The sequence below is a fragment of the Triturus cristatus genome, chromosome 2_1, assembly GCF_964204655.1.
Source record: "Triturus cristatus chromosome 2_1, aTriCri1.1, whole genome shotgun sequence".
Classification (NCBI taxonomy): domain Eukaryota; kingdom Metazoa; phylum Chordata; class Amphibia; order Caudata; family Salamandridae; genus Triturus; species Triturus cristatus.
The window spans coordinates 665,414,199-665,430,681 of record NC_140581.1 but is presented as its reverse complement, the minus strand read 5'-3'; the positions used below and the strand labels follow the sequence as shown (position 1 = coordinate 665,430,681).

Genomic DNA, 16,483 nt, shown 5'->3' with positions numbered 1-16,483 from the left:
ACTTGTGCATAGATTATATAGCAGTACCCACCCTCAGCGGCGACCACCCGTATCTGTTGCAGTGGTTTGAAATAATGTTTTGAGTACAGCCTGGCCCACACTAGCCTGTTGCTTAGTTTGCACATCTACACAATAGTGTTTAGTGAAAGTGTGCAGATATCATCTAATGGGATGTTTCCTAGAAAAGCCATTGAAGCCCCTATTTTACGTGTAGAATGGGCTTTGGGGGGAACGGATAGCGTTCGTTCTGCTTTGTGGTAGCAAATCTGAATGCATTTGACAATCCACCTAGCTATCCCCGACTTGGAGATGGGGTGGCCCTTGTGTGGTGGAGAGAAAGAGACAAACAGTTGTTTGGTCTTACGGAAAGGTCGTGTTCTCTCGATGTAGTAGAGTAAGGCTCGTTTGACATCTAGTGTGTGGAGAGCTCTTTCTGCAACAGTTTGTGGTTGCGAGAAGAATACTGGTAGTTCTACAGTTTTGGTTTAGGTGAAAAGGAGAAATGACTTTAGGGATGAATTTTGGGTTGGTACGGAGAACAACTTTGTTATGGTGCATTTGTAGAAAAGGTTCTTGAATGGTAAATGCTTGTATCTCACTGACCCTTCAGAGGGAAGTGATGGCTACGAGAAAAACGGGTTTCCAGGTTAAAAATTGGAGTTCACATTTGTGTAATGGTTCGAAGGGAGGCCCCATTAGTCTGGTGAGAACGATATTTAGGTTCCACACAGGTGAGGGTGGCTCTCTGGGAGGAATTATTCTTTTAAGGCCTTCCATGAAGGCTTTAATGGCAGGTACTCTAAAGAGTGATAGATGTTGCCTGTTTTGTAGGTAAGCTGCTATAGCTGCGAGGTGCAGGCGAATGGACTTATAGGCTAGATTACACCTTTGTAGGTGGAGTAAGTAGCCTATAATGTGTTGAATGGAGACGTCTATGGGATTGCTGGTGTTGTTGTGACAATAGACAACAAAACGTTTCCACTTGGCGGCGTAGCACGCTCTAGTGGTGGGTCGCCGCCTAGCTTCCTTGATGGCGTTCATACAGTCAGGGGGAAGATTTACATAACCGAATTCTAGGACTTCAGGAGCCAGATCGCAAGGTTGAGCTGAGCTGGGTACGGGTGTCTGATCTCTCCATGGTTCTGGGTTAAGAGGTGTGGAGAGAGGCGTAATTTTAGGTGCGGTACTACAGATAGTTCCAGCAGTGTGGTGTACCACGGTTGTCTGGCCCAAGTTGGAGCTACTAGGATTAGTGTGAGGGAGTGTTGCTGTAGTTTGCGCACCACTAGTGGAATGAGTGGGAGAGGCGGAAAAGCATACGCAAATCTGCCTGACCAGTTCATCCATATCGCATTTCCTTTGGACAATGGGTGTGGATATCTGGCAGCGAAGCTTGGGCATTTGGTGTTTTCGTGGGTGGCGAAGAGGTCTATCTGTGGATGCCCACACATCTGAAAGTACGGGTGTAGAACTTGTGGGTGGAGTTCCCACTCGTGTATTTGTTGTGTTTGTCTGTTGAGCAGATCTGCCATAGTGTTTTGGACTCCTGGGACATGCTGAGCTAGGAGAAAGATTTTCTGGGGTATGGCCCATCTCTATATGCTCTGTGCTAGCTGAGAGAGCTGCGGAGAGTGTGTGCCGCCTTGTTTTTGAATATAGTACATGGCTGTCATGTTGTCTGTGCGGATTAAGACTGCCTTGCCTGAAATCTGTTTTTGAAAAGATTTTAGGGCTAAGAAGACCGCTAGTAAATCCAGATGGTTGATGTGGAGTAACTTTTGTTGAGGTGTCCATGTGCCCTGCACGGTGAGATGTAATAGATGAGCTCCCAAGTCGGAGAGCGATGCGTCTGTGGTTAGTACTATCTGGGGAACCGGGTCCAGAAACGGTCGACCTGTGGAAAGGTTTGCGGTGGTCCACCACTGCGGAGAGCGATGGGTGCGACCGTCTACCAACACCAGATCTGTTAATTGACCCTGGGCCTGGTTCCATTGGTGCGCTAAGCACTCTTGGAGAGGACGCATCTGGAGTCTTGCGTGAGGTACTATGAAGATGCAAGAGGCCATCATCCCTATCAGTTGCATAAACACTCGAGCTGGAAGGGAGTGTTGTGCCATGAATTTTGCGCGTAGAGCCTGAATGCTTGTTATCCTGGCAGGGCTGGGGTAGGCTAGCACTTTTGAGGTGTCTATGGTGGCACTGAGGTATTGTTTTATGTGGGATGGTTGTAGATGGGACTTTGCGTGGTTTACTGTGAAGCCCAGTTGGTGAAGTAGCTGGATAGTGGCATGCGTGTGTTGTACACACTGGCTGTATGAACTGGCTTTTATTAGCCAGTCGTCTAGGTATGGGAAGACATGGATATGTTGTCTCCTGAGGTGTGCTGCCACTACTGCTAGGTGAATACACGTGGTGCTGTTGTGACTCCGAACGGGAGTACTTTGAATTGGTAGTGTTGGCCGTCCACTACGAATCTGAGGAACTTCCTGTGAGCGTTGTGCACTGGAATGTGGAAATAAGCGTCTTTTAGGTCTAAAGTGGTCAGGAAGTCGTTTTGGGAAAGCAGTGGAAGTACCTGCTGAAGCGTTACCATGTGAAAATGGTCTGAGTGTATGTATTTGTTTAGGGACCAGAGGTCTAGGATGGGCCGCAGAGTCTCGTCCTTTTTTGGTATAAGAAAAAATATAGGGAGCAGACCCCCATATTTCGTTGGTTGATAGGAATGTGTTCTATCGCCCTTTTCTGTAGGAGGGAGAATACCTCCTGCTTTAGTAGTGTTAGATGTTCTTGTGACATTGGGCGTTGTCTGGGTGGAATGTTTGGGGGGGGTAGATATTAGTTCTAGGCAGTAGCCTGACCGAATTATTTGTGTTACCCATTTGTCTGAGGTGATGGTGGCCCAGACAGGGAGGAAATTTTGGAGCCTGCCCCCGACCGGAGTGGGATGGTTTGGGGGAGTGGAGGGAAGTCATTGGGTAGGTGTGGTGGCAAAGCGGGCGGTGTTTGTTTTGCCTCTGCCTTTGTTATTGTTGCCCCTGTAGCCGCCTCTTTGGTAGCCCCTTGTAAAGGTGGACTGGGTAGGGGCCTTATATGAAGTGGAAGCGGTGTCGGAGGAGTAGCCTCTGGATGTGCTCCGAAAGGAAGAGCGGGGAAAGGAGCGCCTGGGAGGGTGTGATTGTAAAGCTCCCATGGATTTTGCCGTGTCCGTGTCTTTTTTCATCTTTTCTAAGGCCTCATCCACTTTTGGGCCAAACAGATGTTCCTGGTCAAAGGGATGGTTGAGGATGGAGGCCTGTACCTCTGGTTTAAAACCTGAGATCCTTAGCCAGGCATGGCGACGGAGGAGGACACTAGTATTGATGGCCCTGGAGGCTGTGTCTGCTGCATCTAGGGCACAACGTATGGAGGTATTAGTAATGGTTTTGCCCTCCCGAATTAGCTTGTTGGCCCTAGGTTTGTATTTATCAGGGAAATGTTGCATTATGGCTTCTAATTCTTCATAATGGGCCCTGTCATACCTGGTATTCTGACAGGAGAGGTAGCAGAGTCCTTCTTCTTTGGAGGTGGAGGTGGAGCAGGTTTATCCAGCTGTCTCTTTTTGATGGAGAGCATCAAATGTCCGGTTTTAGGATCCTTGGTTAGTGTTTTTTGTAATGGATCCGGTGTAAAAAGTTCTGGTGATGATGGTTGGTCCGTCGGCGCCGAAGGCGTCGGGCCGTTGGTTTTTTGGCTTTATCCGTGCTGGTTCGTTGCTTGGAACTATGCTTGGAAAAGTCTGATTGTTTGGTCGGCGCCGAGGTGGATTTCGGCTTCGAAGTGTCGGTGCCGGTGGCCTTGTGTGCTTTTGTTGGTGCCAAAGATGGTGTCGGCACCGAGGAGCTGGAGCTGGTTCTCGACACCGAGTGTTTTGGTGCGGGGCTCGGTGTCGAAGCGGAGGCCATTTTCTTTTTCGGTGTCGAAGAGTGTTTATCGGCACCGACGGTGGGCTGGCTCGAGCCCGAGCCGCCGGAAGGCTTAATCGGCTTCTTTACCGGGCCCGAAGGTGCGGTGTGGGAAGCAATGTCTTTGGTCTTGCTTAGGACCGGAGGCGAAGGCGTGACCGAAGCCTTTTTCGGTGCCGGTGAGGGTGTGTGTGGGGGGGGGAGATTAGTACTCACGACCCTCTGTGCCGGAGTGATGTCCTCCACATCTGAATCGTCGGCTTCGGAGGCGCTGACGAGTCCCTCGTCGGTGTGGTGTTCTTCTGGAGCGTCGACGCCTTCCCCTAAGATGTCGTCTGGAATAGTCGTCGATGAGTGTGCCACAGTTCTTCTAGCCCTTCGGTCTCAAATAGTTTTCTTGGACCGGAAGGACTTACACGCCGGACAATCTCGAGCCTCTTGTTCAGGGATCTTCGTGGAGATCGGTGTGGGGGAACTTGGACCCACATCGAGGGCACTTCTTGAAGGGAGTCCTTTCCATTAGCCAGGACCTGAGCTTGGGTAGGCCCAAAGGGCGTCGTCGACGACCGGAATCGAAGGTTTTTGCCGATGAGAGGCGCGTCGAGTTGGGAGACCTCGATCGAAAACAATAATGCGATTTGGGGTGAGGATTGCGCGTCGATCGTTGAACTGGAAGCTGTTCGGAACCGGAGCGCGAACATCACATCCGAGCCCGATGGCGGAAAAAAACAATCTGAGGATGGAGCCGAAGCCCATGCGCAATACGATCCAAAGGAGGTGTCACCGACCTCGTGACTTCCAAAGACTTTCCAAGAGGAAAAACAACTACAAACATCCGGGCCCAACACCAGATGGCGATCTATGCACAAGTGTGTAATCTGCAGCTCATATGCCTCGAACACTGCATATTATGAGGTAATTGGTTTCTAAAGGTTGTCTTGCAAAACAATAAACAAACCGAAAATCTGGCAATCCACTAGTGGTGTATTGTTGAACCACCAATCCTCCTGTGATGTATGCTTAGTATGCCTTAAGTTTATGAATGTGTCATGCATTGCCTTTTTGCTGTGATAAAAAATAAAACAAAAAAGTAATGTTCTTTTGATGGATATTTCTAACCACAGATTCCACATCTTTAGAATAGATAAAGTAGTATATTACCAGAGGTGGAGGGTCTGAGGAGTGGGCTCAGACCTAACACGCTGCAGTCCCTGCGGGTGAAGTGATCTTTCTGCCTGACATGGCTGCAGAGGCAGTGGCCCTTCGTAAACATATGCACTGATGCCCAAGTTGCATCCTGTATCAAAAGGAGTGGGGAAACCCAATGTACCCTTGGAGGCTTGAGCGATAAATCTAAAAGTAAGTAGAAAGTTGCCTACAAGGGATTTTATTTCTAAACTTAGTTCAAAGATTTTGTCTCAAAAGATTATTTATTGTTCAACCCTAATTAGTGGTGAACTAATGATTAATCCAACAATGAGAGGGAAGAGAAGTAATTTTTTACGGGCCAACATTTGTCTTGAAACCATGAATTGGTTAACACGGGGCAGACTTTTCTTCAAAAAAACATATATTTAATATATATACACAAATAAGAACAAGGGAATTACAATTAGAATCAACCAAACATAGTTCTGGAGGTATCACAAATTGGCCTGCAAAGAAACAATGTATACATCTATTCCATAAATTAGCAAAGGGAACAATCTGACAAAACAGAAAACAGTTCCTTAGGATCAACAAATGTGTGAAGAAATAGACGTTGCAGTCGACGTTTCGGTCTGTGTTGGCAATAAGACTGTCAGGTCATCTTCAGGACGTGGGGTTGATTGTGAAACCAAACAGTATACTTATGTAACTTCTTTGTAAGGAAATGGACCCAGAGGCATTAAGGTGTTTGGACGCGTGCGCCGACCGGTTTAGAGCGGTAACATGAACACTGACCCTCTAGATGACCAAGCAAGCAGGGGAATCAACTAATTCGGTATGGTTGCACAGAAGGCATACTTACTTTACACACTCTGGTCGGGGCGTGGCAATGGGACAATGAGTTCTTGTGTTTGTATGGTTTTATGTTCAATTGTTAGTCACGAAAATAACAAATTATATCTGATTTTGCTGCAATTTAGCACTTGACTGCAAAGCTAAGTGCAGTTATTGATGTGTGAGGCTGAGGCAGGATGAATAATTTCCTCTGCTATGTACAGACACTGGCACGTTGTCCCCTAGACAGATGGTGCTTGGAACACAGACTTGGTGGTCAGGTCTTGGCCACACAAACTTTATGAGTTCTAGGGTTAATAAGTGCATCTGAGAACGCAGTTGGCAAATTATAATATCTACACTAATTACCTGATTATTGTATCATTAACGCAAAAGTACCCATCTGTCTTCCTTTCCCTTTCCTTCCACCCTCCTTCACATTTATGTTCCTTGTAAGCGGTTTTCTTTAAAAAATGCAAATAAAGATATTTTTTTTTAAATGACTCACACAGTCATTGAATCTGGAGGCTGTAGAGCTGTGTGGACTGCTCACTGAAACAATTATTTGAGTATCATCTGCATATGAGACAACAGCAAATCCATAACTTTTTATCAGTTTGGCCAGGGGGGTGACGTAGAGATTAAAAAGTGTTGGGCTCAAAGAAGATCCCTGAGGGATGCCACATGGCAATGTGAAAGAGGGAGGCAGATAGCTGCTCAACTCAACCTGCTGAGACTGGTCAGACAGAAAGGAGCGCAGCAGAGAGAGCACTTTATCCCTGATTCCAATGAAGGTCAGGCGGTCCAGCAGCAGCTCATGGTTGACCGTATCGAAAGCTGCTGATAAATGCAAGAAGATCAGGGCAGCGCTACCTCCTCCATCTAGCGCCTGCCTGAGCTCCTCAGTGGCTGAAATGAGCGCCAGTTCTGAACTATAGTGGGCCCGAAAGCCAAATTGGGAGGGGTCCAAAATTGCATTCTGATTAACAAAGGAGGACAGTTCCGTATTAATGGCCTTTTCAATCTCTTTCGAAGGGAAAGGAAGTCTAGATATGGGACTGTAATTCAGGGTGTCCTAGCATCCAGACTGGGCTTTTTTAGTGGAGGGAGTATAGAAGCTTTCTTCCACTCCACCAGAAAGCGCGCAACTAAGAAAATGGTACTAAAGATGGCTGTAAGGGGAAAGGCTATAGTTTCTGGCGCCAAATGCTGAATTTGGGGGGGGACAAGGATCTAAGGGAGATCCAGATTTAATAGCAGCAAAAATTTTGTTTTTTAACAATATCTTTTTTTGAGTTTTCATAGTACATATCGGGCCATCGCCCAAAGGATACATTTTGAAAAAAATGTGTGTCATTACAAACATAAAACTGTAACCTCTGCATAACCTGCAGGTACAACAACAAAAAACATTGCACAGTTAATCTCAATCCCCACAAGTCTATTACTGTCTGATTGGATAAAAATACCGATGGTTTTATATTGTAGTCTAGGTTGCTCCATTACCAATACTATTAGGGGAACGCGTCCTATCAGGTGTCCGAAGATGCAAAGGGAGGTAGCTCTATGCCCCGGTAAGTCGTCCAACGTGCCCATATTTTCCTGTGCTTCTGGGAGCAGCCTCTAGCTTGGAACACTGCAATCAGCAATGGCCTTTTTCCACCTGCCAATCGTCGGGGGGGACTCACTCTTCCACAGATGCGCGATATGGCGTTTAGCAATGGAAATGGCTAAAAATAGCAGGTGCTGCTTGTATCGGTTCCCACCTATCCCACCGGTACTATGCAGTAACAGCAATTTCGAGTCAAATGGGAGATCCCACGATAGTACCTCGCCCAGGCTACAATCCTCCGGCAAAATGGCTGCAGTGCTGTACAGCCCCAGACAGTGTGCATAAAGGTCCCTTCCTCTATTCCACATCTCAAACATATGGGGGAATGAGCAGCAATTATTTTGGTCTGTTCAGTGGTCAAGGCAGTAAAGGTGGAGATAGTTGAAGAAGCTACTTTCGCTGTGGGTTGTATCCTACTGAGTTGTGCGTGAGACTGTGCCAGACCTTTTGATTGGCCCACAAAGGTATCGAAGACATCCTTGACCTTGTGCTGAAAGGATTCTGCAAGGAATTGCAGAATTCTTGGCTAACATCGATATCCTGTAGAACTGGGAGTTTGGCTAGATTTTTTATTGTGGAAAATAATGTTTTAGCGCATCTATTGGTTGCTCTGATTTTCTTAGTGAAGTAGGCAGCTTTCACCTTAAGAATAGGATTTTTATAAACTTGGAGGGATCATTTGTATTTGTTTTTGGTGAAAGTACTTTGCTCCAGTCTCCATTTCTTCTCCAGTGTACGAAAGTTGTTTCTGGACTTTGGGGATGTCACTGAACCAGGGTTCTGAAGGTGCGTGTCTGAGGCACCGACTGTTTTTTGGCTGGGCTAGTTCCGTCATTGCCGTGTTGAGCCAAAGGTGGTAGTTTGCTACTGCGGTTTCCAAGTCAGCAGGCGTTTTGGGAGAAGTTACTGAGAGCTGCGACTTTAACTAGTTTGCCCCTAGTTTATTCTAGGGGCGACTAATGAAAGGTTCCCCATAATGATTGGAGCAAAGCCTTTGAGGTAATGAGATTTCAAATAGGACTGCTTTGTGGTCATTCCAGGTTAGCAGGAGGGAACTGGTCCAGCTTAGATACGGATTATCAGAGAAAATCCCATCAAGGCAGTGGCCCACAGCATGCGTTGAGCCTTTGACAAGTTGGCATAGTCCTACAACGGCCATCACATTAAGGAGCTCATCTGTGTCCGGATCAGAGGCATTTTCCATGTGAAAATTAAAATCTCCCAAGATGAAGAAATCAGAATGATCAGCCTTGTGTGTTAAGAGATGGCCTAGACTATCAATTAATGGAGCCCTGGTATTAGGTGGCCAATAAAGTAGAATACCGTTAAGTGTATGTTGACTGTCTAATTCAACCCTGAAATCCAGAGCTTCACAATCTAGGTTATCAGGTAGCTTTTTAGTGCATGATTTAAGAATTAGAGCTATGCCACCCCCTTTCCTACCCCCTCTATCGACCATGTGTATGCTAAAACCTGCAGGTAAGGCCATAAGTAGGTCAGAGGAGGCATCTGCCCATGTCTCAGCGACGAAGGCTACATCTATTCGGTGGGTCTCTAAAAACTTGTGAAAGACAATAGCATTTTTAATAAGCGACCTTCTATTGATAAGTGCACATATAATTGGAAAACTAGGGTCCCCTTTAAGAGCACCAGAAGGAGCCTGCTGCACCTCTGTGGGCAGTGGCAAATACTGAAACATATGACCATAATGGGAGCAATGCGTTGAGCCCTGGGCTGAGTAGGGGTCAAAAAGCAGACCCTGACATCTCCTACATGAAACATTTAAGTCCAATAAAAAGTCCCTGGTGTATTGGACTTTGGGTAAGGGTAGATGTTTCTGGCTTGTAACTGGCAGCTTGGCTGGCGCTGAGCGTGGTCTGAGCGCGGATGGGCACAGACGGGCTTGCCCACTGGCACGTTCACTGCGTGTCCGTCCCATCGACTGCTTAAGTAGCAGGACGCCTGTCAGTGCACTAGGCTGCTAACTCAGCCGAAGTGTGCTTGGGACAGTTTAAAATATTAAAAGAAAGCAAGATATAAGCTGTGAATAAAAACGGGTAAATAAAAAAGCTGAGTTCCTTACCGGCAGCCTTCACCGCTGCGCGTCCGTCCCACCCCATAGACTGCTTAAGTAGCAGTGTGCTTGGCGTGCAATTGAGGTCATAGGTTCCTTTTTCCTCCGCTCAATCGGAAAACCACGGCGGACCAGGGAAACGGGACAGTTTAAATATAAAAAGAAAGCAAGGTATAAGCTGTGAATAAAAACGGGGTAAATAAAAAGCTGAGCTCCCTACCGGCAGCCTTCATATATGGAACAAGCGTGTTGCCCTCTGAAAGCTCCAACTGCCGGTTGACTGAGGGGGGCCTAAGGGTGAGGTGAGGCGCAGAGGCCAGAGCGGCTGACTCTGGAGCACAGGGCTCATGGTTCGATCCCCCGCAGCAGCTCAGCTCAGCGTTATATGAATCTGGGGAATAGCTCACTTAAATCTCCTTAACGGCCCCCAGCGCCTTGAAACCCTTAAGGGGTGATAATAGGAATTATTATTATAACATTTAGACCACTACTATCAGGCAGCGCAGCTGCAGTGGCTATTTCGGTGTCTGACAGGCAACCCGTATGATCCATGAGATGTTGCTGCCAAATGGGAAACTCCTTCCACAATCCACTAATCTCCTGACCATTGCGTATACCAGCTACATCAGAAGCCGCCGGCTCACCCCGTGCGACATTGACTGAGTACTAACGCAGTGTGGGGTAAGGTACTTCTATACCCGCGTAAGGTTTCTCACAATGTGAAGTGCCAGTATATGCAATATAACATACTATACAGAGCGTACCTTACACCTGCATGTTTGCATAGAATATATGGTAGTACATCAAGCTGTCCTAGGTGAAGCACCCTGAACGCAGATTATGGTGCATATGTTTTGAACTTGTCCAGAAGCACAATTGTTGTGGGGGAAGGTCAAAGATGCTCTGACAATTGTTAGAGGGAGGAAGGACTTATGTAACATGGAAGTGGGTCTATTGGGGTTATTTAGAGGTAAAAACGCAGAAAAAGCTACTAATCGCTTTCTAGATCTAGCCCTGCTCATGGCTCATCATCGCCATGAAGTGGTAAGACACTCACCTTCCTGAACTGTCATATTGGTTTGCAGCTACATAGGCTAGGCTGAGTCAGTAACCCTCCGTAAAGAGAAGGCTAGGGGCTTGCGCAGGTCCCTCACTGCACTCGAGTGGGACACACTGCTGTATGAGTTACAGGTGCTTACTGAAGAACTCCGAGATCCCATGATGGAGGGAAGCCTGTGACAGATTTTCACTCTATATGCCATTCTGTGACACTTGTTGAATAATCCCTTTGTTCCTTTGTTACGCTCTCCCTTTTATTGTTTCCAGTGTTAAAGCCTGCCTTGCAGAGTATTGCTACCTATATGATGCTGGAAATTCCTCCCACTCTGGTGTGGGGCTTGCGCGCTAATATCCACAAACCCCTCGGAACTGCTCTCCTGGGTGCTTTTTACTGATGCCGAACTACTTCAAATTCATTTGTGCAGGGTTTTTGACTGTATGTGTCTGTTATGACCTGCTTATTGCTTCATGCTTTGTTTCATTAGTGTTTGTTAACACTTGGGGAGCTTATACATTACTGCTGATTCAATTTATAAATTGTCATGGCTATAATGTGCTCTGTATCATCAGAAAATCAATAATAATTGGTTAAAAAAAAAACTAGCCAAAGACAACATTCTCTATCCAAATACATCGCTTGTTTTTGATTACCTAGCCGGACAATTTGTAAGAATGGAATTTCGATAAATCTTGCGTGCAGAGTCTTGAACAATCAGGCTCCCAGTGTAGGGTGCTTAGTGATGAAGTATGGGTCAGCAGGAGCTGGTCTGTTGCCTAGCCAGATGTTAACTGACTGTTAGGCATGAACATGCCTTAGACCATGTAGCCAGAAGGGTTCAGATGAAGCTAGCCCTTGATTGGAGAATCTCAGTCAGTATATTTGTTTTCAGCTCTGTAGTGGGCAACTACAAATTTAGTGCGGTAGCTGCTCTCCTAACCACCACTGCGAATGAAGATTTTTCCTGCGCAGGTAGCCCAGGTGGAGAATCTAGCTCTTTTTCAGGAGATGTTAATAGTCCACTGGCATTTTCTTGATTTCAAAGAGTTTTTATTGAATAATCTGATGCAGAAAAACAAACGGTTGGCGTGTCATCATAAGCAGCATAGCATTCATACGTAATATTCTGACATATAGAGGTAAACATGGCAAGAGCAGATATTAATATATAGTTGTGTGGGGAACTAGGTTGAAAATGATATACATGTCGCACAACTGTGTGGTGGGAAAGGAATAAAAACAAAACTAAAAGGAAAGAGGACAGAAAAGGATAGTGGAAAGAAAAATATAGTAAGATTAAGAGGAAGAGACATAGAGATGATTACTCAGCGCTGGTTGTAGATGTTTGTCAGGCCTCTGAGAGGGTTTGCGGTACAGGGTGGTGAGGCAACCCATGTAGACCAGTAAGATTAGAGGTCAAGGGTAGAGGCAAAGATTCTATCTCAAGGGGTTTATTTGTTCCAGATATCAGTCAAGGTTATTATGTCAACCTACAATGAAATCTCCTCTTCCTCATCATCAATGTCCTGACATAGGGTCTTTCTTGCACTAGGCCCAAATCAAAGGCAAAAATAGTGATTATCCAATGATGCCACAGATGCCGGTACAGAGAAATTGAATATAAATATGGTTGAATGCTTAACGGTCACACTTTTGTAATTTCATATTTAGACAAAGGACTAGTTCGAGCCGACGCTGGTTCATGGTCATGGATTGGCGTTGGGACCAGGTAATCGACTAGTACCTTTCGAGTTGGTAATGTGACTGGGACAAAGTAGAAGACCGTGCTAGCATCAGCACTGGCCTGGTAGCGGGCACAGCAGGGGCTGGCTGCGTTGGAGTGGCTCTGCCAGCAGATTTCAGACTGGAAACCCAAGATACTCCATGGGGCCCAAAGACGTACCAGCAGTAGGCAGAATCGCAGTAAAGATCTGGAGTATGGCCTTTTTGAAAGCCGCTATTTGTTGCAGGGTTGACGATGGCTCAGGGATTATGCAGAGTGCCGGGACAATTGTGGAACTGGTTCATATTGCAGGGACACTGGAGTAGATCTATCTGTATCTTGACGCCCTCGAACCTTCTTTCTAGACTTTGAGTAGTGGGAAAGGGCTGAGCCTTGCTTGGTTTTCTTGTGCTTGAACTTCAACTTGGACTTACTGGAAGACTCTGACCTGGAAGGATTAATTTCTTACCAGTAATCCTAGTTCTCTTCCAGTTGAATCTGCATAAAAGTCATAAGCACTAAATTGTCCCGCCCACACATGGGATCCTGGAACATTTTTCGAGTTAAATATATTTGTATATGCGCAAGCTCTTGTAGGAGACCAAAAACAATATTTTAGGTAAGGGGCTATGTATGGCTATATTTCATTTATGTTTCATTAAGCAAGATCAAATTGTAGTAATACAGACAGTGTAAAGCAATGAGAAATATCTGTCACAAATTTCTTCTTCTTTAAAATGTAAGTAATTAAGGAAATGTAGGGCAATGCTATCACAGACTGCATAGCTGGAGCAGTAAACAGGCAATGAGTCTTTAAGGCCTTAACCCTTGCTCCAGTGTCCAACATGCACTAGGGTTCAGTTAAGTCAGTTAATTTTTACAGAGACTACAATCATGAGCACAAAACAGAGATCTCTGCCTTTAACTCTTATCCAGGGAGGCGGGACAATTGCTTATGACTTCGATGAGGATTCTCCTGGAAGTGCTAAGTGCTAGGTCACTAACTTCTAGAGCTGTACGATCTACTAAAGCTCTCATCAGATGATTGGGAACAATCTGCCATCAGTCATTTAATCCAGGGCTTCTTGCCTCTTAAACAAAGAAAGGTTTTGAATTAGACTGTCAAAAAAAACCGTCAGGTCGGTCATGCCTTGCTGAAAGCACTGGGCAGCTCAATGCATACATCACCATGCCACTGCAAGTATAAGCCCTATGTGGACCATTATTTAGGTATTTTCTTCTTAAGGACCAAAAGTAGTAATACAAGAAAGATAGGTAACTCTTTTCTTCGCTGTAGAAATTAACCACGGGACCAGTGAGAAGTTGGAATTTAAGAAAGCATGTGTCCATTGTAAGACTTTCTATTTTGCTTGTGATGGCATTATATGACAAAGCCGATTGACTGTAAACAATACTTGCATAGCTGGCTCCTGGAGGCCGTGCATTAACAGCACAATGTCCTTCAAAGTAGCAGATGCTGTGGTAGATATAATAATATTTAAACAACTATGTTGCTTTCCTAGAGATGTGAACAAAAGTGGGGTTGGTTACATATAAGGCTATGGCACGACTAGACCCTGAACAAGTAAACAGAAAAATAAGTAGCCCAACAACCATTTAATTAACTGTTTTTAAATTGCTCAGACCTTCAAAAGAAATGTCTGTGGAAAAATAGATAAAGGAACCACAATTTCTTTTTTTTTTTTAAAGAGTGAAATATATTATCCCCACTGGGATAAGAGCATTAACAAAGGGTCATACTTAGATGAATAACTCATCATCCTTGCTGTACAAACTTGTGCCTGCCATCATGCTTAAATGTAACATTAGACAGTTTGCGTTGTTGCTGGCCAGACTCCGCCTATGTTCAAATGAGTGGGACAATGAATAGCAGCCTAAAGCATCATCACTCCCAGACATCACCAGAGAGGCTCAAGGACTTTAGGGCCTCCTATCCCATTTACTAATCAAGCTGTTTCGCAACACAATTGGACCCTGAATCTAAAGATAGTAAGAAAAAACAACTTCAATATTAAATGTTAATGGTTAGTATTAATGATAATTGCATTTTGCAAATCCAATCGACTATTATTTAGGTGGGCTTCCCTAAAAGCCTACTGCATAAAAATATGATTTTTCCACACTCTGTCCTATTTCTCGACGAGACCCTTTAATAACGTTGGGGTCAGAATATGTCGACAATCTAATAGCAGAGACTTTGATTAGATGTACCTGCTATTACCTCCTCAACAGTTTTGGCACGCCTGCTTCTGCATTCTGTGGTATAAACTTTCCCAAGTATTTATATAATATGAAATTTTGACAGTAAAAACATATGATCCAACAAATTAAACCTGCTCGTTTTGTACCTACTATGGATAATGACGATCCTCCTTTATCTTTATTTTTACCACCAGATTTTCTGCAATGTCTCCAGTATTCCTCTGTCTTAAATTATTTTTAATTAATATAGTTTAGCAGGCACTTTGTCTATATGCTCATTAACTTTCCTGTGATATAATATTTGATGATATTGTTCTGACCCTCATACATATTTTTCTAATAATGAACAGCACTTCCCTTTTGAAGAGTTTTTACTTGGAATCACATACCTATTTTCAGCCTACACATTACAAACTGTCAGTTAAACATGAACAGTGAAGACACAATCTCCGAAACAACTCCTGATTTTTTTTCAATTAGCGAAGTGAGAAACGAAGAACAAAATAAATAAAAATCAATTTATATAGATAATGTAAATATTCTTCAGTGATAAATTAAATTCAGATGAGGTAATCAATATACATGAAAAAATACAGAGAACAGAATTTTTAAATGAATCTTATGAATTAAAAACATTGCCAGGCAAGACAAAGCTTAGCTTTATGTTGATCTTCAAGAAATTACAATCAATCCAATCGTCAAGTGTTTTCCAGATTCTTTGGCCTTCCTGCATTTTGGTTTGCCATTCCCGCTGTATAAAAGAGTCTCGAAATAGTAGCCTGCTATATACCCGAACCACAATTGCGAAACTGAAAAGGGGTCGAGGTTTAGCCACACTGCTAGAATACAGGGTCAAGAAAGTAATATTACATCTAGACAATCTCTGAAATCCGAATTATCACATCTAACATAAGTTCGTTTGTGATAAGAACTTGTGTGTTAAATATATTAGTTAGTTTATAACAAAACGTTTTCCAATATTCTTTCAGTGCAGATCACCGGGCAACTACATCTTGGAAATTCAAAGTTACCAGAGTTACCAGTTATGTGTTACACATATATTTAAAATAAAAAGTGATGTATTTGGCCTATGGCAATTTATGTGCTCCGAAAAAATATATATAATGCAAAATACACACATCTAAATGTACTAGTATCAGTAGTGTCTAGCACTTGATCTTAATACAAATAAAGTAGAATAATTTACTGCTGTTTTGTGTCCCTAATTCAATTTGTGATTATCTACCTGTGACCTTATGGCACGGAACTCTCACGGTACAATATGCTATACAATATGTCCAATGAGGTACCATGATAACTTACTGTATAACATGTAATTCAGCAGAGAAGAATGAGTCATACTGCACACACGAGAAACTTGTAGCTTGTCAAATGCACACTTTACCTTTGCTTCACCATCAGGCATGAAGAGATATGCGCCACTTTTTTCTTTGCTGTTGGTAGTGCCATACCACGTGAATCCTATTTTAGCTTGATGGATTTTGTCATCTTCCTTGGTCTTCATTTTCTAAGGACAGAAAGTCATTTTCAGAATCTAGAATACATTTCCTGAATGTATGCACTGTGGCAGTAATTTAAACTCGATTACATAAATGCCATGCAGAAAATCTAAATATTATTATTTGGTATGTACGTAGTCGGACTTTGGTAATTATTAGAAGGATTTAGATAGCAACCATTATCTGGATACTACACTGTGTGGATGCGCACTCAGTTTCAGTCTACAACTACACTTTGTGCGGGTATAATCATTCCTCTTTTAGGCGTCTAACCCTGGTAAGAACACTTTTGGCCAGAGGGTACAAAAATACATATTGTACACTACACAAACTGAAGCGTGTTGCAAGGT

At 44.1% G+C, this 16,483-nt stretch overlaps 1 protein-coding gene across 2 annotated transcripts in view; it reads right to left on the bottom strand.

The window, feature by feature from the left end:
• Positions 1–16,483, bottom strand: part of MAN2A1 (mannosidase alpha class 2A member 1) — a 1,157,125-nt gene that overhangs the window by 385,882 nt on the left and 754,760 nt on the right. For both annotated transcript variants that reach the window (XM_085632583.1, XM_085632582.1), the window contains one exon: positions 16,019–16,141. In XM_085632583.1, the coding sequence (XP_085488709.1) occupies positions 16,019–16,141 (123 nt within the window). The remainder of the gene's footprint in view (positions 1–16,018; positions 16,142–16,483) is intronic.